This window comes from Brachycentrus maculatus, unplaced genomic scaffold (assembly GCF_059751285.1).
Source record: "Brachycentrus maculatus isolate JH-2025_06_01 unplaced genomic scaffold, ASM5975128v1 h1tg000397l, whole genome shotgun sequence".
NCBI lineage: Eukaryota > Metazoa > Arthropoda > Insecta > Trichoptera > Brachycentridae > Brachycentrus > Brachycentrus maculatus.
In genome coordinates this window covers 311,851-339,447 of record NW_028281146.1, presented here as the reverse complement: position 1 = coordinate 339,447, position 27,597 = coordinate 311,851, and the positions used below count along the sequence as shown (strand labels likewise).

General features: G+C 32.1%; 1 protein-coding gene across 2 annotated transcripts in view; it reads left to right on the top strand.

Moving 5' to 3' along the window:
- Positions 1-1,819: 1,819 nt before the first annotated feature.
- The window catches only part of LOC148302915 (uncharacterized), a 54,544-nt gene continuing 28,766 nt past the window's right edge, over positions 1,820-27,597 (top strand). The window contains exons 1-2 of one of the 2 annotated variants that reach the window (XM_088270856.1): positions 1,820-1,885; positions 24,937-25,242. In XM_088270856.1, the coding sequence (XP_088126982.1) occupies positions 25,083-25,242 (160 nt within the window). In that variant the 5' untranslated portion in view covers positions 1,820-1,885; positions 24,937-25,082. Of the gene's footprint in view, positions 1,886-22,139; positions 22,274-24,936; positions 25,243-27,597 lie in introns of those variants that run through there. The other variant, XM_088270857.1, reaches the window with a different exon arrangement.

Sequence of the window (27,597 nt, the reverse complement as noted above, 5' to 3'; positions counted from 1 at the left end):
TTATTTACCTGCTAACACAAGGATATCCAAGGTAACGCGACAGCTTAGGAAAGGTCACCCGCGACCCACGAGATAAATGCGAACATCTGGTCACAATAAAAGTCTATTGAATCAAGCACGTAATCTTGAAACTTCAATTTTACGTCAAATTTACATGAATTTCACGTAGCGCCATTTCAAATCATTGTTTTTATTTTTTAAATGTGTATATTTGTTAAAGTTATACACCCAAATTTGGTTAAAACTAGCTTTTAAAATGTTTTGAACATTTCCAAATCTTTGTACATAAAACAAAAACATATGTAGATCGTCATATATGCCACGTTTAATCCGAAGAACACAGAGTATTTCGAGATAAAATAAGTTAAATAAGAGCCGTTATAAAATGAATAATGCAGGTGGAGGAATGCGTAATTGATCGTGTTATTTGGCCACGTTATCCATGATTGCGTGACCCGTGATGGACGAATAACAAAAAAATAATTTGCTAGATAAATAGTGTAAAATGCGCCACGAGAAAACTCAGTGAGGACATATTATTTTAATTTGATAAAATGAAATATAAATAGAATATAATATATTTTGTAATATAACATACTTATTACATAAAAAAATTGCGCTGTATGCATTCAGAAATTATTTCAATTTATAAATTGGTATGTATATATATATATATATATACATATATATATATATATATATATATATATATATATATATATATATATATATATATATATATATATATATATATATATATATATATATATATATATATATATATATATATATATATATATATATATATATATATATATATATATATATATATATATATATATATATATATATATATATATATATGTATGTATGTTTTTACGTATAAAGGCATTAATATTTTAAAACAACTAGTTTTTTTCTGATTAAACCATGGGTTCTTCCCGTTTGTTTATGCAAATAAACGCAATAATCGGTGATTTATTTACCGGTTGTTTTTTTCTAATACGTCGCAATAAAATCCTACGTAAATATAAATAAACATCTCAGTCGATCCGACCGTTTGTGAGATTCCCGTAATTTGGTTCTGAAGCGAATTGAATATGCTAATAACAGCCATTACAACTGTCAAACTCGCAGCCGACGAGCGCCGCCAATATTAGAACGACTCCCAACTTTATGACGTGGCGGCCATGTTTTTATCTATGGTCGAAGGCTGGCGGTGATTGGGCGGCGGGGTTCGAAAAAGGAACGAAATTCGACCTCTGGCGGCAACCTGACATTAACAGGACATTGCGTTTAGGGAAAATTACTATTTTGAGTAATATATACTAAATAATAATGAATTATTCTTCAATAAAGAATTATTATATGCCGAAAAGTTAAATGGCGTACGGTCAAAACGAGTTTTATTATATAAAAAAAAAAACACGTGGAAATAAAGATTAAAATAAAATGGTTTATTATTTTATGAATGGCTGTCAGAACAATTTGAAGGATAGAAATATAGCATTTAAAGATAATTAAAAAAAGGATTTTAATAATATTTTGAATAAATAACAACATTGTAAATATGATCAACTACTTTTTTTCATTAAAAATCTTTTATTTTGTAAAAACGTTCCTTAATTACCGTACAAAGAAACGACTTTGTATAAATTGTGTGTACCTACTTTCTCTTTTGATCCTTTCTACATTATGTATATGTATGTAAGATGTCATTATTATTCAGTGCCTTATACACCATTAGGTGCAGCTGGAGGTGTGAAAAGGAAGAGATTTTATTTATCTACATTATTAATAAACATTTTCTCTTTATTTCAGATAAGGACAAAACAGATTTGGATTGTGCCAGAGATGACTTTAGGACGACCTCTCTAATTATAGAGTAAGAAATTACATTTTTATACCTTACCAATAAAGTTAAAGATACCTAAGTTGTTGGATTGCAGTGCTGGGCTGGTTTTTCTCGGTCTCCCTCTGCTTCTATTGGCAACTACATTCGCCTCATAAATTTGCTTTGCTGTTCCTCCCCTAATTATTTTTTTCACATGCCCAAACCATCTCAAAACACATTTCTCAAATTTATCGATGACGGTTATATCAACCTTGCACTCTTTCCTTATTTGATGTTAGTGCGGAAGCCTGGTAAATACCCAGATTTCCATATTTCCATCTCAATAGTTTTTTCATCATTGTTGAATCTTCTCAATCAATCAATGTCTTCAATTATTTTTCTATTATTTCGACCCATTTTAGTATACAACGGTGCTTAGAGCACTGAAGTGGATAGTGATCATCAAACGTTACAAGATAACCCTCATTAAACTTCATTTTCCATTTAAAACATAATCGATTAATCCACGAAGAAGATTAGGCCGAGAAGTCTTCCTTGTGGAACTCCATATTTTCTGTACCGTTTGCCTTTATGTAAACCTCTCTAGGATGCCTTGATATTGTATTGAGATCGTATAGCAGTGGTCCATTGTAAAAGCATAATACACACGTTATGTATATAGCAAAACCTTGATATAACGGACCTCTATTCAACAGACTTCGTATATCATGCAAAAAAAATCCAGTCAAGTCTAAAAAAATTAAAAACGTCCTGTTAATATTATACATGCTTAAATTCAAGTGCTGCCGCATGTAAACAATTTTAAGTGGCCATGAAAATCACGTCATACGTCTAGTACTAGAATTTGAGACATAATGCCGTCCTGTTCGTAGACTGCACCTAGTCGGAGCAACAACAACACTGCCAAAAAAGTTATCAGTGGTAAGATCACATCTCGACGATCTAATAACATTTATTGACCGTTCGTCAGATAACGAAATTCAACTACTTTATAAATATTTTTTGCAATTTAAGAGAGAGTTGACTATAAAAATAATAATGAAAAACAGATAACTTCAAAAGAGCGAATAAAACTTGATTTCTTTTCCTAAGCAGGATTACCGAAAGCAAGCCCGTCGATATCAAACAGCAACGTCACTTCACGACGAGTATCCCAAGACAATAAGTAGAATTTTGTTTGTGGTCTGTATTGTTTATTTATATCTAAATACAGTGTTCATATTTTCAAAAGGAGAGCTATTTATATTTATTTCAAACAATATATAAAATTAAAAATAATATAAGTATTAGACTTTCCCTTGTTATTGCAAATGATAAAATTTACGCCCCAACCAGAAACACGAAAAACCGTCATATATATATTTGATTGTAATAACAGCCGGACAGTGTCTGGATTCAATACTCCTATACACCGAATGCAAAACCTCGGCAATGATTTCGCGGACCATATCGTTATCTGGAATATGTCACTTCCTAATTATAAAGCGATAATAATTACAATATATCAGGCTAATGCATAATTCCTTGTTATATATGTTCATCCTTGTTTTTACCAGTACTTTTCGAACCAATAAAAAAAATCTTCAAAGGAGAAAACATTATTTTATCATTAAGTATACAACATGTTATTTTTGACATCTCAACATAGATGAAGAAGAATATGAAAATCTAGGCGTTTCCGAGGCTCCGTCATAGGCTGGTTTAAGAGACCACTTTACACACGTGTAATAGATGTCTCTTGTGAAAATTCTAGTGATTCTTTTGCAATGTTTTGAAATTGGATCATATAAAATAAAATTTCAAGAGTTTGAGTAGTGTGGTTGTCAATCACGAGTAGAATTGGTGAATGTTACACGCGTGTAAAGTAATCACTTCAACCAGCCTATGGCAGTCGTAAGCCCCGTAAATGCCCTGACTTCCACATTCTTCTTCATCTACGCTGAGATGTCAAAAAATAACATGAAATAACTCCTATAATTGGAGATAATCCAAAAGTATTTGGACACACTCAAAATGTTGTTTATGCACAAATTGTCTAGGGCCGTTAATAAAGGAGAAAAAACAACTATTTTTATACATCGGCCTTTCGGCTTTAACGGACTCCCCCTCCCCCTAAGCAGTCCGTTATATCGAGGTATTACTGTACTTGTTCCACCGGATAGTTACATGTTGTATTGTACAGATGTGTCGCTATGACATAACCGCTTAGTGTTGTATTATCTCATATTGTTTTTTTTATAGCCACAAGTGAAAGCAACTTGCCCCAAATTCTCTACAGCTTACTTGCTTTTATTAAGCTACATAATGTATCTAAAAAAACCTTAAACCAATATACCTTTTACTATTTTTATACGTATATTGGCGAACGTGAATATTTTTTTAGAAGGTGTAATTGTTGTCTAAGTATTTTTTCAAGGAATGGCCCGCATATTCTCTATTTTCTAAGGCTTTTCTGCAGGTAGGATAGTAAGAATAGGAAGTTGGATATGTTAAAACATTTCTTGAATGTTTTTCGCAGATACTTTGTGGCATATTTTATAGTATCTTTATAAAATTAATTAACTTTGTTTTCACCCCTTTTTATTAATTCAATTTAGCCTACCGCTTTCGACAATACATTTTCATCATCAGGGTTTATTTTAAATCAAAAACATTAAAATAATTTCACCAAAAACTTCAACACACTCCATAAAAATCCTATTAAAGATTTTTATTTACAACATTTTGATTGTGTCCAAATACTTGTTCACAAAATCTGGATTATCTCCAATTACAGGAGTTATTTTCATATTATTTTTTACATCTCACCAAAGATGAAGAAGAATATGGGCATTTACCGGTCAAATTATAAGCTTAAATAATAAAAATGAAAATGGTATTTTCTGGCGTTTCTCATGTGTGTGATTATAATCCAGGATTCGGACCTCACATACTAATATAAGAGTTTCTGCTTGATAAAAAGCTTCTTTACATCTCACCAATAGATGTATCTAGTGAAGTTCTAGTGATTCAAGAACAAGGTTTCTAAATTGGTTCATATATATATATAGAACTTCCAAGAATTTGAGTAGTATGGTTGTCAATAATGGCTAGAATTGGTGAATGTTACACGTCTGTAAAGTGATCACTTAAACCAGCCTGTGACGGTCTTCAGCCCCATAAATGCCTTGACTTCCATATTCTTCTTTATCTTTGATGAGATGTTAAAAAATAAATATTTTTATGGAACATTTGTTCATTTATTGTACCTATCCATTTTTAATTAAAATTTTTACTTAGTAAATACCACTATTTCTTAAAATCTACCGTGACACGTGTTTCGATGCATTCCGCATCATTTTCAAACACCGTATGTCGAAGGTAATTCTAAATTTTAGAGTTGGGTCCTTGGGACGTTGACGGTTGAAGACAGTAGGGGCTATTTCTTATTTTTATTTACTTATTTGATTATAATTTTTTATTCCTTATTAGTGGGAACATAGACAATAGGGGGGAGGCTTTAGTCATTGTCATATTGTTAATCATGGGTTTATTATTATTTATATTTTTTTGTATTTCTATTGTTTCAAAATGTTGCGGATTATCACTTTTCGAATTAATTATTTGTAGGACATCTGCGTTCATCATCATCTTCTAAAGGCAGCGCCTTGTTGTGTCAGCCACTTGTCTCTGTCAGTCGCCATCCTCTTGAGCTGCGAATAGGAGGAGACGTCCATGAGCCGCTTCAAATCCTGGAAGTATGAAGTTCTGGGGCGGCCTCTTGTTCGTTTTCCCAAGATTCTTCCTTCGAAGATGTTGCTAAGAAAGGTGCTATGTCTAATTGAGTGCCCTATTAGCTTGGCCTTCCTCTTCAAAATATGATTTATAAGCTCTCTTCTTTCTTTTACGTCCTGCAACACCTTTTCGTTGGACTTCCTTACGACCCATGATGTTTTGGTCATCTTCCTCCAAACCCACATCTCAAATGCTTCAAGCCGGTCTTTTTCGTACTTTTGGATGGTCCAGGTTTCACACCCATACAACAAAACATCTGCGTTATTGTGGTTAAATTTGTGATCATTATCCTTTTATTATTTTCTGTAAGTGTATATTTTCTATTGTTCTATTTGGGATGCAAATTTTGTATGAAGGATAACGAAACACCAATCCACATTCTCTATAATTGTGAGGCACTCGCTCGCAAACGAAGTCACATCCTTGGAGGACCTCTACTGGACTACGAGAAGGTAAAGCTCCTACCACCAAGACAGGTCATGAGTTACATGACTCCTGTAGGTGTTGAGAGTGAGCTGTGATACAGAGGGAGGTCATAATAGACCTAATATGGTCGCAGTGACATAAGGGATGCAAGATCCCTTGACCTCACAACAAAAAAAAGCCCTGGGATGACCCTTAGACTTCCATCTTCTTTCGTATAAAAACGATAGATACTAAGTGTATCTCGTATTTTTTTTGACATCTCTATTAATTCAACTGAGTCTAAAGCAGTCGTATTCGCAAGTCGGGGTGACCTGTACGTATTACAGATTCAATACAGCTCAAATCTCGACACTCGTGGGAAAGTCTCGTGCGGCGGTCTGCTCTCGTATTTTGCACGTGTCGGGCTGAGATTTCCCGAATCGATACGTTAATATATTCACGGACGGCCGAAGGCGCTTGTTGTAGGCATTTCCCGGAGTTGGTGATAGCGGAGCACAGAACACGCCGACGCGGACATAACGGTGTGCCAACACAATTCAATCATGCGAAATTTCATACAACTCGTGTCAGATGATGCTAGGAAAGCGATGGAGAGATGGCCCCACCTGAGAACGTGGTAAAAGATGAATAAAAGGTTGAGAAGGGGATGGAAGGGGAAATACTTGTTCACAAATCTGGATTATCTCCAATTACAGGAGTTATTTTTCGTATTATTTTTTGACATCTCATCAAAGATGAAGAAAAATATGGAAGTCTGGGCACTTACGGGGCTGACGACCGTCATAGGCTGGTTTAAGTGATCACTTTACACACGTGTAACATTCACCAATTCTAGCCATTATTAACAACCACACTACTCAAATTCTTGGAAGTTCTATATATATATATGAACCAATTTAGAAACCTTGTTCTTGAATCACTAGAACTTCACATAGGACATCTATTGGTGAGATATAAAGAAGCATTTTATCAAGCAGAAACTCTTATATTAGTATGTGAGGTCCGAATCCTGGATTATAATCACACACATGATAACGCTAGAAAATACCATTTTCATTTTTTATTATTTATGCTTATAATTTAACCAGATAATTTATTTACAATGATTTGAGTGTGTTCAAACACTTGTTAACAAAATCTGGATTATCTCTAATTACAGGAGTTATTCCTGTAATTGGAGATAATCCAGATTTTGTGAACAAGTATTTGGACACACTCAGAATGTTGTTAATAAATTATATTTTGTTCTATGACGTCAGTCTACGTATTAATTGAACAGGCAAGTATAAGATAGCGGGGGATTATCGATTTTTTCTCATCGTTTCTAAACGTAATCGCTATTAGATTATTGTTTATCCTTCCATAATGATACAGATCGATCAGATGTGTCATGCTGTGACGCTAAGATGAATATCAACCGAGTCATTTCAATGCTGATATACACAAATTTCTAACGTTTAAACTTGGTTACGCAATCTCTATTAAATAAGGCACCTACATATATGGAGGCTGTGTTCTCGACCGGCTTGTCACCGTTAAACAAGATTTTGCATATTCGAGGAAGCTTGTTGCTAGAGGTATGCAATCTAATACGTATATATATATATATATATATATATATATATATATATATATATATATATATATATATATATATATATATATATATATATATATATATATGTATATATATATATATATGTATATATGTATATATATTTATATATATATATATATATATATATATATATATATATATATATATATATATATATATATATATATATATATATATATATATATATATATATATATATATATATATATATATATATATATATATATATATATATATATATATATATATATATATATATATATATATATATATATATATATATATATATATATATATATATATATATATATATATATATATATATATATATATATATATATATATATATATATATATATATATATATATATATATATATATATATATATATATATATATATATATATATATATATATATATATATATATATATATATATATATATATATATTATATTACTCAAGTGAAAAAATGTAACTGGAATGTTATTTTTTTTAAATTTAATTTTTTATGTTATTTTTGTCCGCTTTCGTAGTGTAATGGTCAGCACCCTCGGCTACCGTTCTGGAGGTCCCGGGTTCGATTCCCAAGGGGGGTAAAATAAATATAAGTGATTTTTTCACTGTCATATTTATTCAATATTACCCTGGACTGGTACCTGAAGAAGAGGGCTGATCACCTTTCCTTCATGTGTAAACGATCAAGTTAACACTGCGTTTATATGACGCAGTGCCCTATGCACCATTGGGTTTTATTATTTATTATTACTTGTTAAATATTCTGTTTGTTTTCTAATAAATAAATCAAATAAACGCATGGGGACTCCTGACAAGCTTCATCTTGGTGTTGTTACTCTCACCCCAGTCATTCCAGATGTTGTCTAGCTTAGAGATGGCGATACGATGTCTTTATATTTTAATAATGGACTATAATATATTTTTTTTTAAAGTTTATGTTAATCATATTGTACAAGAATGGTATAATTTTTGGTGACCTTTGAAATACTAAATTGGCTGTAATTCAATATGTGGGTCACCGATAGCCATTTTTTTAACAAGACCTTATAACGCCTAATATGGTAGACTAGCCGTAAATGGAAATCACTTCAAGTTTGTGGGTGCTATGCATGCTATAAGAAATAAATATTCAAATCCGAGAAAGGTCATTTATTGCAATTTAATTCTTTACACATATATATATATATATATGTATATATATATATATATATATATATATATATATATATATATATATATATATATATATATATATATATATATATATATATATATATATATATATATATATATATATATATATATATATATATATATATAAATATATATATATATATATATATATATATATATATATATATATATATATATATATATATATATATATATATATATATATATATATATATATATATATATATATATATATATATATATATATATATATATATATATATATATATATATATATATATATATATATATATATATATTTACATTTATATATTTACAAAAAATCAAATAAATATAAGTGATATTTTCACCATAATATTTATTCAATATCACCCTGGACTGGTACCTGAAGCGGAGCGGCTGATCACCTTTCCTTCATGTGTAAACGATCAAGATAACACTGTGTTCATATGAAGCAGTGCCCTATGCACCATTGGGGTGCGGATAAGGGTTTTATTATTATTATTATATATATACATAATATAATAAAATTGTAAAAGTCTGATGATGTCGGTTACGATGAAACCCGGTTGCTGGTCAAATAAAATTCATGTGGAAAAAATTACATAAGTAGTCTTATTTTATTATATAAAATGCAGTTCCACCATGAAATGTCAGGACAAAACTTAAATCTAAGATCTAATCTAATATTTTTTTACCACTTGAGTTTATTTTATTATGACGACTAGTTTCGGAAGTAATGCTTCCATCTTCAGGTCTAAATATAAACTAAAACAAAATAAATAATTATCTGTTCTATAAATAAGGAGAGAGGTAAGTTAGGAGGAGGGGGGTTAGTCAAGGGGGTGTAGTTTGAAAATAAGGTAAAAATAAAAAGCAAAGATGGAGAATTTTGAAAAAATATATTATTTATTAAATTATTATTAGAATTTAAGTTTTTTTGGATTTCTAAATTTTCTAAATCATTCATAATTTGGCCTTTATATGGAACAAGGTGTAATAATTTTAATTTATGAGAGTAGAATGAGTGATTTGTATCTATTATGTGATTTGCAAATTCCAAAAATAATTACTAACAAGACCGCTACGAAGTTTTTTAATTCTAATCTTTAAAATTCTCGCGGTTTGACCTATATATTTTCTATCGCAATCCCCACAAGAAATTTCACAAATACCACTTTTTTGTAATATAAGTATCTATTTTTGATTTTGAGTTATCGAGAGATGTCTTAACTAATGCATAAAGGCAACTAGCCGTAACTCAAGTTGCGGCTGTTTGGCGTAACACGGCTCGAAGAATTCTTATAACTGGCCTCTATCATATACAATGACAGATTTTGCTCTATCTCTCTCCTTTACCGAGATATTCATTATCCAAAATGCCGCAAAATTTTATTAATTTGATATATCGCTCACTCCTTTCAAGAACGTCATAAATCAAAAACTTGATTTTTCAGGAGAACGTTTTTAAAGTTTAAAAATATAACACAATATATTAAAAATAAATATCAAGTCACTTATTGAACTTTTTACTGTGCAACAGGTCTTTTTAGGTAAAACCTGAATGTTTTTTCTCCAATTGAAAAATATTTAGGATATTTAAAAAAATAACTAAACAATGCCCTTTCTTCAAAATTCAAAAACAACATTTTCTGTCCTCTAGCGCGTAAATATTAAGTTAAAAATATGCCTCTTTTGCTGGGATATATGACATTTTCTGGGCATTCTGAAAACATGCACAACTGAAAATTGGCGATTTTTGATTTATGACGTTCTTGAAAGGAGTGAGCGACATGTGTTGGCAAAAAGCATTATCTCAAAACTACTGTTTTTAACTTGCGGCTATTTGCCTTTGCACATAAGTTAAAGAAAATTAAGTTGCAAATTATCGAATACTGGTCCTAAATGCTAACATTCATCAATAAATAAATTTATGAGGCGAATGTTAGCGGGAAAAAAAGCAGAGGAAGACCGAGAAAAACATGGCACGATCAGGTATGCCAAATACTTGAAAGTGGTTAGGTTAGGAGTCGTAACAATCGGCGGGTATGTATGAGGAGATGCATGAACGTGGAAGAGGCGAAGAATGTTTGCAAGGACAGAGTGGTGTGTAGCTCTATTCTCTCTGCCTAGCGTGATGGTTAGTTAGTTAGTTTTTTTTTTTGGTCCTAAATGCAAATTAAATTTTGACCATTTGTGAGTTTAATAATGAATTAACCAAATTCATAGTACTACCAGATTAGCGTGTGTCACGTCTTCCTGATGTGTCCTCGACTCTACAATACGTGTTGACACATACCTCACAACATGAACGTGTGACTAATAATTCCTCAAGGCAACTTGGCCACAGTTTGAAAAACACAAATCTCGCTATATTCCCAATTCGCTAAAATCGACCTCGTACCTATATCTGTGTCCGTACATGCAGAACGTGTTACATAAACCATAGTATAACTTGAAAACTTGACTAATCATCACACTGCTCCCCGCAGGGGCGGGCAGAGAAAATAGAACGCCACGCGACTGTATTTGTAAACATTCTTCGCCCCAACATTCATGCATCTCCTCGTACATATTATTAAACCATATCCGCTCCCTAGGTGGAGCATATGGAACCTTATACATACCCGGCGATTATTCCGACTCCCGACTTGACAAAATTCAAGTATTTTACATATCGCTCGCTCCTTTCAACAACGTCATAAACCAAAAAATTTGATTTTTCAGGAGATCGTTTTTAAAGTTTAAGAATATACTGAAATGTATTGAAAATAAATATCAAGCCACTTATTGAACTTTTTACTGTGCAACAGATCTTTTTAGGCAAAACCTGAATGTTTTTTCTCCATTTAAAAATATTTTGTGTATTTAGAAAAAATAAACAATACTTTTTCTTAAAAATGCAAAACAACACTTTCTGCCTGTAGCGGGTAAATATTGTATCATTTAATTCTAAATATTGATGCACCTATAACTTATTGAAGTAATAAAAAATTAATGAAACCCTGAAGGAATCTCTAACATATTCTAACCCTTATCCGCACCCAATGATGCATAGGGCACTGCATGGTATTGACGCAGTGTTATCTTGATCCTTACTTACACGAAGATAACATGATTACTCCTGCTCTCCAGGGACCAGTCCAGGGTAATATGAAATAAATATCAGAATTTAAAATGTGTAGTGAAAAAATACCTAACATAAAGTCAGAAAATGTAATTGATACTTAAAATAAATAATCGTGACGTCACATCCGACGGATCCGGTATTTCTCGCTAGACTACCGATTGCCGATACATTTTGGTGACCAAAGGGTTAAATATCATTTTGCCATATGTTTTGCAGATACCTATTGGCCTTGGGGGATAATTGTAATATGTTCGGTTGCCCAGTCAGGAAATGCACCCGATTTGGCCGCAGACACGAGCGAGTCGGCCTCCATCCAAACCTTGGCCTCGTGATCATCGGGCCCCGGTCGGATCTCGACTTAAAAGATAGTTCAGCATCATTATATAAACTACTGGCAGCTGCAATTAAAATATTCTTCTTAGTCTTCTCGGTATTCTTAGTCTTCAGGCCTTGTGGCCTGTTTTTAAGAGGGATTAGTTTCCTGTGATATCGATTCCCAGCTGTCAATCCATCTCTTTGGTGATCATCTTGGGTATTTATTGTAACTGCAGACAGTTGGTAGAATTCCATATTGAATTGTTGGGTAATATATCCAAAATTGAACACGGTTTATTTGGTTGAATTCTACATTTATTTAAGTATATTTTAACACATGACGCGTTTCGTCTTCTTAGGACATTATCAAACACACAGTGTGTGGACATTATCAAACACACGGGAAAAGTGTAGCTATAATAAAAAAGACGTTAGTAGAAAGTGGTCATACTCTGTTTACTCTCTACCAATAACCTAGTTAAGTTATGGGTGGGGGGTGAACGGTGCATGACAATTTTTTTTCTGTATATATAATGTATATGTACATATATGTATGTATATATATATATGTGTGTATGTATGCGTATGATGTATATGTATATTTATAAATATATTTTTAAACTTTTTACCTAAAAAAAAATCCTTTAACCACCCTTATTAATTCCTCTCCTTTTCTTCTCCTTCCTGCTAAATCTATTATTTTGTATAATACTCTTTTTTTGTTTAATCTCTGAATGTTTTTTCATAGTTTTATAACATAAATGTGGAATTGTTTAATTGACTTTTTTTTTAACGTAACTATTTTTTGTTAATGTAATGTAATGTTTATTATTGTTAATGTAACTATTGTTTTATATAATTTTTTTATATATAAGCTGTACAATTCCCGAATAAATTAAATAAAATAAAATAATGTCCTAAGATCATTATCAAAAACACAAAGTGTTTGATAATGTCCTTAGAAAACGAAACGCGTCACGTATTAAAATATACGTAAATAAATGTAGAATTCAACCAATTAAACCGTGTTTAATTTTGGATATATTTATTACCCAACAATCTATCTTGGGGTTGGCCGTGCAGTGTATGGGGGAGTCTGGATGGTACTATTCTCCTCACATGCGCGTACCATTGTCTCCTTCGTTGCCTTCCCCACCTAACGACATCTTCGATCTCGCATATTTCCCTTATCCTGGTGTTCCTTATTCTATCTCGTGGACTCTTGCCAGATATGCTCTTTAAAATCTTCATTTCTGACACTCTTAGCGCGCGTTTTGTTACTGCGGTGTCCACTCTGCATTTCGATCCCATGTCATGATGGGTCGCACACAAGTCGCTCACTCCTTTCAAGAAACTTGATTTGTCAGGAGGTCGTCGTTAAAGTTTTAAAATATAATAAAATGTATTAAAAATAAATATCAAGCCACTTATTGAACTTTTTACTGTGCAACAGATATTTTTTGGTAAAACCTGAAGAGATTTTCTCCATTAGAAAAATATCTAGTTTATTTAAAAAAAAAAACAATTAAACAAAACCTTTTCTTCAAAAGGCAAAAACAACGCTTTCTGCCCTGTAGCGGGTAAATATTAAGTTTAAAATATGCTTCTTTTAAACTTAATATTTATTTTTTTCCGGGAATTCTGAAAACATGCACAACTGAAAATTGACGGTTTTTGATTTATGACGTTCTTCGTTAAGTTCGTTAAGACTTCAAAACACTCTCTTTATCATTCATCGTTCACTTTGTGTAAAACCACTTTCACAAAGTGAACGATGAATGATAAGGAGAGTGTTATATTATTGTTATGTTATAATGTTATCAATGCTTTTAATATACAAAGTATTCTATATTCTTCTTCATCTATCTTGAGATGTCTTAAATGAAAGAAGAAGAGTATAATTAATGATCTTAGTTAAAAACGTCATTGAAATAATCGCATTATATCTTGTAAGGTCGTATCACTAACTCGCCGACTCGACAATGCACTCTAATTTTGCATGTACAGTAAAACCTCGATATAACGGACCTCTAAATAACGGGCTTCGGGCCTATAAATAGAATTTTGTTTGTCATATTATTTTTTGACATCTCATCAAAGATGAAGAAGAATATGGTATGGGCTGGGCATTTATGGGGCTGACGACCGTCATAGGCTGGTTTAAGTGATCACTTTATTCTTCTTCATCTTTGATGAGATGTCAAAAAATAATAACTTATATAATTGGAGATAAAGTGAACGAGTATTTGGACATACTCAAAATGTTGTAAAGAATTTTGTTTGTGTTTCGTACTGTTTATTTATTGTCTTATATCGCTCACTCCTTTCAAGAACGTCATAAATAAAAAAACATGATTTTTCAGGAGAACGTTTTTAAAGTTAAAAAATATAACACAATGTATTAAAAATAAATATCAAGCCACTTTTTGAACTTTTTACTTTGCAACAGATCTTTTTAGGTAAAACCTGAAGATTTTTTATCCATTTAAAAAATATTAAGTATATTTAAAAAAAATTAAAAAATACCTTTTCTTCAAAATGCAAAAACAACATGTTCTGCCCTGCAGCTGGTTAATATTGAGTTAAAAATATGCCTTTTTTTGCTGGGATATAGTACATTTTCTGGGCATTCCGAAAACATGCACAACTAAAAATTTACGATTTTTGATTTATGACGTTCTTGAAAGGAGTGAGCGATATATCTTAACACAGTGTTCATCTTTACAAAAGAAAAGTTTTTTGGTTCAATGAAACCTTTTTTTTATATAACGAACTTTCGATTTTAGCGGACACCCCCTTCTCCCAATTTGTCCGTTATATCGAGTTGTTACTGTACTATAATAAATATCCTTGGAGTTAAATTCACTTGCTCTTTAGTAGGTCACTCGACTGTCTTTGTTTATTCTTTCATTGTACAACAAATAGGTTTTTTTCTATTGTTTAAAAAAATGCTTAATTTATATTATCTTTTAAAAAAACATGTTTCGAAATACAGCTATATATTCCAGAATGTAGTCAATTATTTATTTTTTATCATACTAATATTTTAAAATTACAATAATGTACCCTCACAGAACTTTCCATGTATCATTTTATAATTTATATATTTTTTGTATGTTGGGGCCCAGCATTCGTTAAGTCGCAACATAATTTTCGCTATATCCAGGTAACATTTTACGGAATTGATTTTTTTCTCAAAATACCGTTATAAACACCGAAAAATAAAGTTTTTCTTCAAAATAATTATATTATTTTTCAAAGAAAACAGTTATTGAAAGGTAAGGAAAAAAAAGTAATTCTGTATAAAAACAAACAAAAAATATCCTATGTATATTCCTTAAAAAATGGGCTTAAACAGACATGTCGCTCACTCCTTTCAAGAACGTCATAAATCAAAAAACTTCATTTTTCAGTAGAACGTTTTTAAAGTTTAAAAATATAATGCAATGTATTAAAAATAAATATCAAGCCACTTACTGAACTTTTAACTGTGCAACAGATCTTTTTAAGTAAAACCTGAAGATTTTTCTCTATTTTAAAAATATTTAGTTTATTTAAAAAAATTATTAAACAATATATTTTCTTCAAAATGCAAAAACAACACTTTCTGCCCTGTAGCAGGTAAATATTAAGTTAAAAATATGCCTCTTTTGCTGGGATATAGTACATTTTATGGGCATTCTGTAAACATGCACGACTGAAAATTGACAATTTTTGATTTATGACGTTCTTGAAAGGAGTAAGCGATGTGACCTCTCCGGTGGTCCACGTTGGAATGAATTCTGTGTTAACGAATATCCCCTTAAAAGCATTGAAAGCAAGAAACAGCAGCAACAATAAAAGTAGTTAAAAACAATTTTAAAGTTTTATTTTATAAAGTTTATAAAATATTAAAAAAACTAAGTTTAGTTTTTTTGTATGAATGTGCCACAAAGTATCAGCAAAAAAACATTGAATATTTATAAGTTGTAAGTAAAGTAATCCATTCCTGAAGATCACATCGCCCACTCCTTTCAAGAACGTCATAAATCAAAAAACTTGATTTTTCAGGAGAACGTTTTTAAGGTTTCAAAATAAAACAAAATGTATTAAAAATTCATATCAAGCCACTTTTTGAACTTTTTACTGTTCAACGGATCTTTTTAGGTAAAACCTGAAGGTTTTTTCTCCATTTGAAAAATATTTAGTATATTCAAAAAAATTATAAACAATACCTTTTCTTCAAAATGCAAAAACAACACTTTCTGCCCTGTAGCGGGTAAATATTAAGTTAAAAATATGCCTCTTTTGCTGGGATATAGTACATTTTCCGGGCATTCCGAAAACATGCACAACTGAAAATTACCGTTACCGTTAAAATGTACCAAAAATAAAAGTGGTCAAAATAATGTTGGAGATATATTTTATAAAGTTTATAAAATATATTGTTTTAAAATTCAAATATCAACTAATTAATTTTGTATTTACACGCGAATGTCATTTTTATGTTTTTTTTTACAAAGTGTCTTTTTTGTACATATTTGTCAAAGTGACGCTAAGTGTCCTCAAAATATTCGTTTTCACCTTGAAAACCTTGGGGTCCAATGACTCAGTCCGTATTCGGACGACCGAGGTCCACTTATGTCGTGAAATGTCGTGTATCTCACTGGTTTTACTCTTAGTCAGACAAAATATAATATTACTTGTATATTAAAAGCATTATTAACCAAAGTTAGTCAAATGGTATGGTAATATAACACTCTCTTTATCATTCATCGTTCAAGCATCGTTCATTTTATGTAATACCTCTAAGTTAGACAAAATAGCTAGGTACTCGATATAATACTCGTATGTTAAAGCATTGTTAAGTATGTGGTATGGTAATATAACACTCTCCTTATCATTCGTACTTCACTTTGTGTACCACTAAGTAAGATAGATAAAATAGCTTGGTATTAGATATTACTTGCTTATTAAAGCATTGATAACTATGTGGTATGGTAATATAACACTCTCCTTACCATTCATCGTTCATTTTGTGTATATAATACCACTAATTCAGATAAAATAGCTAGGTATTAGATATTACTTGTTTATTAAAGCATTCATAACTTTGTGGTATTGTAATATAACACTCTCCTTACCATTCATCGTTTATTTTGTGTATATTATACCACTAATTCAAATAAAATAGCTAGGTATTAGATATTACTTGTTTATTAAAGCATTGATAACTTTGTGGTATTGTAATATAACACTCTCCTTACCATTCATCGTTCATTTTGTGTATATTATACCACTAATTCAGATAAAATAGCTAGGTATTAGATATTACTTGTTTATTAAAGCATTGATAACTTTGTGGTATGGTAATATAACACTCTCCTTATCATTCATCGTTCACTTTGTGTGTCTAATACCACCTAACCAGCCTAAACAGGTCGCAAGCCCTGTAAATACCCAGACTTCCGTATTCTTCTTCATCTATGTTGAGATGTCAAAAATATTAAATAACTCCGAAGTGAATAAATTCAGATTCGTATACAAGTATCATTTTTTCAGCTCAGTCTCTTTTTTTGGAGAGGCTCAGCGCAACTAAAGTTATAAGATTTTATTAAGAAGAAATGTATAGAAAATGTAAAAAATTGTGTAAAAAATTAAATTATATTAAATAAAAAATTCACACTTTTGTCAAATTGTTTAATGCCGTAACTGCTAGTAAAGAGCGGGGTATCTGCCGAACCCGCTCTTTGGATCCGCTCCTTATACGGGCGGCGCGAGGTCCTCTTCGCGGCTCAGTTTGGGTCAGTGGGTAAGTGGCTAGCCTTGCGACCAAATGTCCATTGTTCGTGTCCTCGAGCCTTATAAGGGCTCCTCGCTAAGGGTAAAGGGACATGTCGCCAATAAACCATCATTAGCCCTTAACGCAGGCCAGTTATATATCGTGGTCGTACAGGAGAAAGTGACCAACTACCAAAACGTAAAATGTTCAGGAGGGCCATTTAAGTCACTTTTGCTTGGCAAGAAAATAAACACCAATGCAGTTAGTAATTTTTAACTAGTCGATATATTATACTTCCAAGTTTTGAATCCTTTGGGATGTTTTTCAGGGCAATATTAAGCTAGTAAGATATCAAATAGTCAATGATCACGTTTTTGTATATAAATGCACTTGGCCACTTTCTCCTGTATGACTACGATATGGCAGAAATTGTAAATAAATTTTATTAGGTAGAGTAATATAATAATAAAAAAATAATAAAACCCTTATCCGCACCCCAATGGTGCATAGGGCACTGCATCATATAAACGCGGTGTTATCTTGATTGTGAAATCGGTGTTATCGGTGTTATCTTGATCTTTTTTTTTTCAGAGTAATAAGTAGAATATTTTATCCTACGGCAAATTCCCTCTCCAAGCATAAGAGCTCAGTTTCTTTTTTGGAGAAGCTCAGTGCAACTAAAATTATAAGATTTTATTAAGTACATATTAAAAAAGTATTAAGTCTGCCTCCGTAGTATAATGGTCAGCACGCTCGGCTACCGTTCTGTAGGTCCCGGGTTCGATTCCCAGGGGGGTTCTAATAAATATAAGTGATTTTCCACTGTAATATTTATTCAATATTACCCTGGACTGGTACCTGAAGCGGAAGGCTGATCACCTTTCCTTCATGTGTAAACGATCAAGATAACACTGCGTTATATGACGCAGTGCCCTATGCACCATTTGGGTGCGGATAAGGGTTTATTATTATTTATTATTTAATAAGTACAAATGTATAGAAATTGTATAAAAAATAGACATCAACAAATAATTTAGCAATGACACCAACATTAAAATAACTCCATCGTTTCTGTGACGTCATTCATAGCTAACTTACGAAAATAACGTTTTTTCGAAGGCGAATATTCCAAAAGAAAATGATGAATGAAAATATTAATTATATCGTCTGTTATAAACACTTCACGAGTCTAATACAATCCTTTATAGGTTGAGTATGTTAAATTAGATATTCCTCGCGTCTGACAAAGATCCATTGCACCAAAAAGTAGTTACAATATAATTATTGCTTTAATTGATTCGGCAGTCACTTTGTGGTAAAATCTATCCATTTTTAATTAATGTTTTACTTAGTAAATACGACTATTTAGAAAAAGTGGTATGTACTAAGTAAAACATTAATTAAAAATAATTATTGCTGTGCCACGTTTCATGACAACAATAAAAGAAGTTTCAGTAAGATTGAAAAAGTGTAAGAAGGAAGAGTATTGTATTTTATCGATTGATCCATCAATCAGTTGGCACCACTTATCACTGTATGCCAACCTAACAGTGCTAAAGTGTCTAAACATGTCGATAAGTTGACGTGATGGGTATTGTAGTCGATGAAAATTCGGTGAATCAGGTCCATTATGCGCCGATCATCTCAACTTCCAATTTTTTCTAAGGTTGATAAAAACATCTGAATTATACCGAGTAAAATAGAGCCTGTAATTTAAATTTCACTTTTTTATATATTTTTTTGACATCTCAACAAAGATGAAGAAGAATATGGAAGCCTAGGCGTTTACAGACCTTACGACAGTCATAGGCTGGTTTAAATTATCACTTTACGCACGTGTACCATTAACCAATTTTACCCATAATTGATAACAACCCTATTCAAATTCTTGGAAATTCAATCCTATTTCGAAACATTGTGCTTGAATCTCTAGAATTTCACTATAGACATCTATTGGTTGACATCTAATTTGTTTACAACATTTTGAGTGTGTCCAAGTACTTGTTTACAAATCTGGATTATCTCCAATTATAGGAGTTATTTTTCATTTTATTTTTTTCATAGTAAAAATATATGAAAAATAACTCCTATAATTGGATATAATTCAGATTTATAAACAAGTATTTGGAAACACTCAAAATGTTGTAAATAAATTGAGTGTTTAAATTATTAGCTAAAATTATAAAATAAAAGGATATTTTCTAACGTTTCTCATGTATACATAGAAATGAAAGCGTTTCTGCTCAAAATTCTTCTTTCATCTCATCGATAAATGTCTCTAGTAAACTTTAAGTGATTCAAGCAAAATGTTTTGAAATTGGATCATATATGTATACAACTTCCAAGTATTTGAGTAGTGTGGTTGTCAATCATGGGAAGAATTGGTGAATGTTACACGTGTGTAAAGTGATCACTTAAACCAGCTCAGACTTCTATGTTGCGATGACAAAAAATACTACTAATCTGTTTATTACACCGCTCTTCCACATTTATGACTCGAACGTCAATACGAAATCACCCGGCGTGTTAAAATTCATATGTGTACGTGATGGACCAGAGACAATACAGAAAAAATTACAGTCGCCATATCGCTCACTCCTTTCAAGAACGTCATAAATCAAAAATCGTCAATTTTCAGTTGTGCATGTTTTCGAAATGGTCAGAAAAGGTACTATATCCCCGCAAGAGCGGCATATTTTTAACTTAATATTTACCCGCTACAGGGCAGAAAGTGTTATTTTTGCATTTTGAAGAAAAGGTATTGTTTAATAATTTTTACATACTAAATATTTTTCAAATGGAGAAAAAACCTTCAGGTTTTACCTAAAAAGATCTGTTGCACAGTAAAAAGTTCAATAAGTGGCTTGATATTTATTTTTAAAAGATTCTATTATATTTTTAAATTTTGAAAACGTTCTCCTGAAATATCAAGTTTTTTATTAATGACGTTCTTGAAAGGAGTGAGCGATATGCATACCGGCATCTGTAGCCACCATTCAGAATCATCAATATTCAGTGTCACGTTCCTATATTATTCCTCTGATCGGAGATGAACAATGATAATTTCGGATCATCATGGATCCGGAACGCAGGACGGATAGTCGATCATTTGAATACAATTATCCGAAGGTTTGCTTCCCGCGCGAAAATTCCTCAGCCCAAACTGGGAGGTATCATTTTGTAATACTCGCAGATCGTGCTTCATTTGTAAGGCGAGCCAACCTATTATTAATTTTTAACACTGATTAAGCTGAGGTAATTATATTTGAATGCGATTATCTCATTTGAATATCTTCTGGTTCAAATATTAAATTAATTGGATTGAGTTTATCGATTTGCAACAGTTGGATACTTGAATCGTAGGTTTTTTTTTTATTACTAAGAAATCTAGTTTGAAGCAAAAAATGTGTAAAATAAATGGAAAATTTCTGCTCTATAAATGTCGTAGAATGGTTTAAAAGCGTTTCTAAAACCCTCCTGAGACCTTTCTAGAACTGTGTCGCCTACTTTCAAAATCCGCCAGATCCATGTAAGTCGATTTTAATTCGTACTGCCCAAAAATGTACTATATCTCAGCAAAAGAGGCATATTTTTAACTTAATATTTACCCGCTACAGGGCAGAAAGTGTTGTTTTTGCATTTTGATGAAAAGGTATTGTTTGATTATTTTTTTTAATGTACTAAATATTTTTCAAATGGAGAAAAAGCCTTCAGGTTTTACCTAAAAAGATCTGCTGCACAGTAAAAAAGTTCAATAAGTGGCTTGATATTTATTTTAAATACATTTTATTATATTTTTTAACTTTAAAAAGATCTCCTGAAATATCAAGTTTTTTTATATATGACGTTTAAAGGAGTGAGCGAAATATGACTTATGTTTGTAATATGTTTTGAAATAAATGAATCAATAAATAAATGTAGAAATACCATTTAATTTCCATAGATCGCGACGTTACGTCACTCTCGACCGGGTCAGTCGTTAGCGATAACAGAATCGTAGGGCTCCGTTGCGCATGCGCGAATAGCTCATCCACATATGGCGCAAAATGGCCGCCTCCGACCAGCTGTTTTTCATTTTCGTAAGAGTCGCTCTCAAACGCGGAAAATTGGGTCGAATTTAAACCAATTCGGATATCACGAGTCGGAATCACATTAGATTTGTCGACAAAATGGAATTTACGAGGTATTTTACTATTTTTTTAAAAAATTTTCTTCATGAGCCCTCTGACCTCCAACTCCTGGATATTGGCTTGCAGCCAGTTTTGACCTTATTTAACTTGTTTGTGTGTCTTAATCCTTGTTGACAAAATCTGGATTATCTCCAATTACAGGAGTTATTTTCATAAAAGAGTTTCTGCCCACCAATAGATGTCTCTAGTGAAGTTCTAGTGATTCAAGAACAAGGTTTCTAACTTGGTTCATATATATAGAACTTCAAAGAATTTGAGTAGTGTGGTTGTCAATGATGGGTAGAATTGGTGAATGTTACACGTGTGTAAAGTGATCACTTAAACCAGCCTATGACGGTCGTCACTCTCCCAGGCATGACCTGGTCTAACACCAGTTTCAGGACTATCCATGGTTTATGGGACAGCCTGTATAGTGCTCTTCTACTGACGTGAATCACGTTGTTCGTTACGTAACATTCCTAACTGCCAGATATGTAGACTGAACCTTCACCAGGAACGGACTTAATAAGTGTTAATAAAAAAAAAATAAAAAATAAAAAAACAAACTAACTAAATAACTAACTATCACGCCGCTGACTGCAAGGGTAGGCTGAGGGAATAAAATGCCACACCAATCTGTTTTTTGCATTTTACAATATATGTAATATAATTTGTTTTCAAACCCTTATCCATGCAAAGGGCACTGCATCAATAAATGCAGTGCTATCTTTCGTTCGTTAACACATGAAGGAAAGGTGATCAGCCCTCCGCTTCAGGCACCAGTTCTTCTTTTATTTATTTACCCCCGAAAAATTATTTTATTTATTTACCCCCGCTAGGAATCGAACCCGAGACCTCTAGAACGGTAGCCGAGGGTGCTGACCACTTCGGAGGCGGACAATACTATTTTATAAAATATAATTTTTCTTTATTATTTATGAAGTTATATCATTTATGCATAAATTGCATAGTATATACATTATTTTTTTAATGTTAAATTCTAATAATTATTTTCTCCTTTTAAACATTTATTTCTTTACTATATAAGGACATATATATATATAAATACATATACTGTATACATTCATTAAAAATTTTATAAAACTAACTTTTTTATTCAGAGACCCACCAAGCCACCTTGTATGCTTGTCGCTGGAGTTCTTTTTACATACCTACATTTTTTATTGTTCTTATCTATTTTAACCTAATATAGACACCAAAAATATATATTTTTTTTTACAATTTTCATACAATTAACTCTTGATCATTTACCCATTCCTTTATTTTGCCTTTGTTCCATATTTTATTTTGACCTCTAACCTCCGTCGGCAACAAATTAAAAATGTTTGTAACGATATATTGCAGTGTTGGACTCCCATATTTATTGTTAATACTTGGGACTATCAAACCTTCGTTGTGGGTAAATCGTGTATCAGGTTTGTGTACTATATTTTTTAAGATATTTTTTCTAGTTTGTTGTTCAACGGTGTTAAATCCGGATCTGGCAGCATTGAGTTAAATGTCATGTGAAAGTGTTTTCTGCGCTTCTAATCTCATCTTGTCTTCTCTGTTTTCTGATTAACATAAATGTTTCATAATTTTCCAATTGATATATTTGTTATAATTTTGACATCTCTCACGGAACACCTATCAAGCATTTGATTGATCGGGATAATAAAATTTAAATGTTATGTAAAAATAAATAAGACGAATGTGTGGCAAAACGAATGAGCAATTGAAGCAATCGAGCATGAAAAATTGACATCTCAGTGTCATCAAGATGTAGAAGAATATGGAAATCTGGGTATTTACAGGGCTTACGACCTCTCATAGGCTGGTTCGATCGTAAACGAGAGATCGGATTTCCACAAAATTTTCCTCTTCTTCGTATGATAGATGTTCGAAAGTTGAAATAAGGTAAGAATAAGCATGATCGATAAAATTAAGAAAGGTGTGTTGAGATGGTTTGGACATGTGGAACGTATGAGTGAGGAAAGAGCGGTTAAACAAATTTATGAGGCAAATGTAGTTGGAAAAAAAGCAGAGGAAACCGAGGAAAACTTGGCACAATCAGGTATGTCAAATACTTGAAAGAGTCAGGAGTCGTAATAATCGTCGGGTATGTTGAGGAGATGCATGAATGTGGAAGAGGCGAAGAATGTTTGCTAAGACAGAGTGGTGTGACGTTCTATTCTCTCTGGCTACCCCTGCGAAAATACAAATACGTATAGAACCTATACACATACTAACAGTGCATTAGTTTTATGAGCGTTAATGAGCGTTTATTAGTTGCCTTAGGCCAGTGTTCCGCAAACATTTTCTATTCAAGGGACACCTACCAAATTAAGAAATTTTAGTTGTGCATACTTTCCATATTATGGTAACATATTTAACGTATTATGTTTAATGCGAAATGTGGGTCTACTTAACTGAGCACAGGCAATCAAAATTTAGAGCAATTGTGTTATTTTCATAAAACTAGACGTTTTTGAAAACTAGACGGTACACACGTTGCGGAACAATGCCTTAGAACATGCATCGTTAAACGTGAACATTTAAGTGAATTCCATTCATTTATTGACCGACCATTCAATACTGTTTGGTGTGCCGTCATAAACATATCTTAATCACAGCAATAATTTCGTTATTTTCATTAACATTGTTGTATAATTTACAGATGTCGTAGAGAGAGGATCACCGATCGCAGAAAACGAATAAAACTTATACGCGAAACACGAAAATTGAGTCATTAATGTCCGAAATACTGAACAGAGATAAAGGGAGGTAGAGGACTCACCAAACCGACGAAACAGCAAGGTACCCATGCCTGATGCAGACGAAACGCTAGAGCAAACAAAAGACGAAGAAACGACAAATATAGAGGAGGAAAGAGATAAGAAGAGTTCGGGAGAGAACTCACAGAGCCCTGGAACTAAGCAGAGAAGTGTATCGTTCAACAGAGACGTCCACGTAAAACGAATCGGTAGGTTTTTGGACAGACTGACAATTTGTGACTCACAAGTAATACGGTATCTAGAAATTAACGCTCTTCTTGTACCTAACAGTTGAAACGTGGATTTCGAAACTCTAACAGTTAGAACATGATATTTGAGAACTCTAACAGTGAAAACATGATTTCTAAAAACTCTTGACTGTGAAAACATGATACTTGAAAACTCTAACTATGAAAACATGACATTTAAAACTCTAACTGTGAAAACATAACATTTAAAAACTCTAACTGTGTAAACATGACATCTATGGTAAAAACTCTAACATCGAAAACGTGATATTTAAAAACTCTTAACTGTGAAAACATGACATTTAAAAACTCTAACTTTCAAAACATGACATTTTAAAACTCTAACTGTGAAAACATTACATTTAAAAACTCTAACTTTGTAAACATGACATCTATGGTAAAAACTCTAATATTAAAAACGTGACATTTAAAAACTGTGTAAACATGACATCCATGGTAATAACTCCAACATTGAAAACATAATATTTAAAAGCTCTTACTGTGAAAACATAACATCTATGGTAAAAACTCTAACTTTGAAAACTTCTAACTATAAATATAAAGAAAAAAGTAAAATCATTTGCATATTAGTTTAGAATTAGGACTGATTGACAATGTTGTAGTTGCTTGCATACACCGTATGGTGTTTGATAACGATGTTAATTGCATCGAAACACCTGTCACAATAGATTTCGAGAAATTGTGTTATTTAACTTTGTGACAGGTAAAAACACGTTTTGTAATTAATTAAAAAAACGATTTTTATAACTTGATGGTAGTGCCATCTTTTGAAAATAACTGCAATACACGCAATACTATTTTTTTAAATGACGGACATCTTGCTTCTTGACGTCTGTTTCAAATCTATAAAAAATAATTAACTATGAAATTTTGCTATGTATTGGGTTGATGCAAAAGTTTTGACCGTTTTTTACATATATTTTTTTTTAATTTTTTTTTCTTGTGTATTATTTATTTAATAAATTATATAATTTCCATCAGTTCTTTTAACCTTCTTTCATCTTTCTATCAACTTATTAATACCAGTAGTATAAAATTCCGCGGATTTTAATGCGAAAAATGAAGTAAGGGATGTTTTTACCTGCTCTATTGAATAATTTTTTTCATCATTAAAATTTTTTCGCAGTGATCGGAATAAATAAAAATCAGAAAGAGCAAGATCTGGAAAATACAGTGGATGCTTGATAACATCCCAATTTAACTCATTTAGCTTGTGTTGGGTCATCATAGCCACATGTGGTCGCGCGTTGTCGTGATGAAACACTGCCCCTTTTCTGTTTACCAATTCTGGTCTATCCTTTTGAAGGACCATGTTCAATTTGAATAATTGCTGACAATATCGTTCTGTTGTACTTGTCTTATCGTGTTCCAAGAGTTCAAAATACACAATACCCTTATTATTCCACCAAACACAAAGTATAACTTTTTTATGGATTTCGGCCTTCGAAGTTGTTAATGGGGCTTGTCCAGGTATAGTCCAATGTCTTTTTCTTGTCACGTTGTTGTACACGACCCATTTCTCATGTCCCATCACCAAACGATGCAAAAAAGGTTCATGTTTTTGTCTCGCACTCAAAGCAACGCGCGTTGAAACACGATCCAATAAATTGGCAGCCGACAATTGATGAGGTATCCAAACGTCGTACCGCGAAACCATTTCCATACGCTTCAAATGTCTTAATGCGATTGTTTGGTTGACTCCCATCATTGACACAATCTCCCTGATGGTTAGACGTAGATTGGTGTCAATTATGACTTTTAATTCGTCGTCATCAGACTTCAATGGCCGCCCGGTACGTGGTTTATCAATGAGTGAAAAATTTCCAGATCGGAATTTTCCAAACCATCTTCGTACCTGTCGAACTTTGATGACATCTGCTCCATACACTTCACAAATGTTTTTGGTTGCCACACTCGCGGTATTGTCTTTACGGAATTCATAAAGTAAACAATACGTAAATGCACTTTATCGAACGACATTTTGAAAAAATACAAGGGGTTATTACTGTACTCTGGCCAGGCCAAAACTGAATAGAAAGTAGAGGGAAAGCATCCTTTATACAATGGAATCATAAAAAAGAAGATTCCATTCATAATTTATGAAAAAAATAATTTTTACCTGGGATCATAAAAAACGGTCATTACTTTTGCATCAACCCAATATTCCCAACCCGTTCGCTGAATCGAGAGCCTACTTTAAAAAAATTTTAAAAATTCTCACGATTCATAATTTGTATCAATAAATTAATTTCTTGTTGCAAAATAATTAATTGCCTGCGATTATTGATCTCGAAG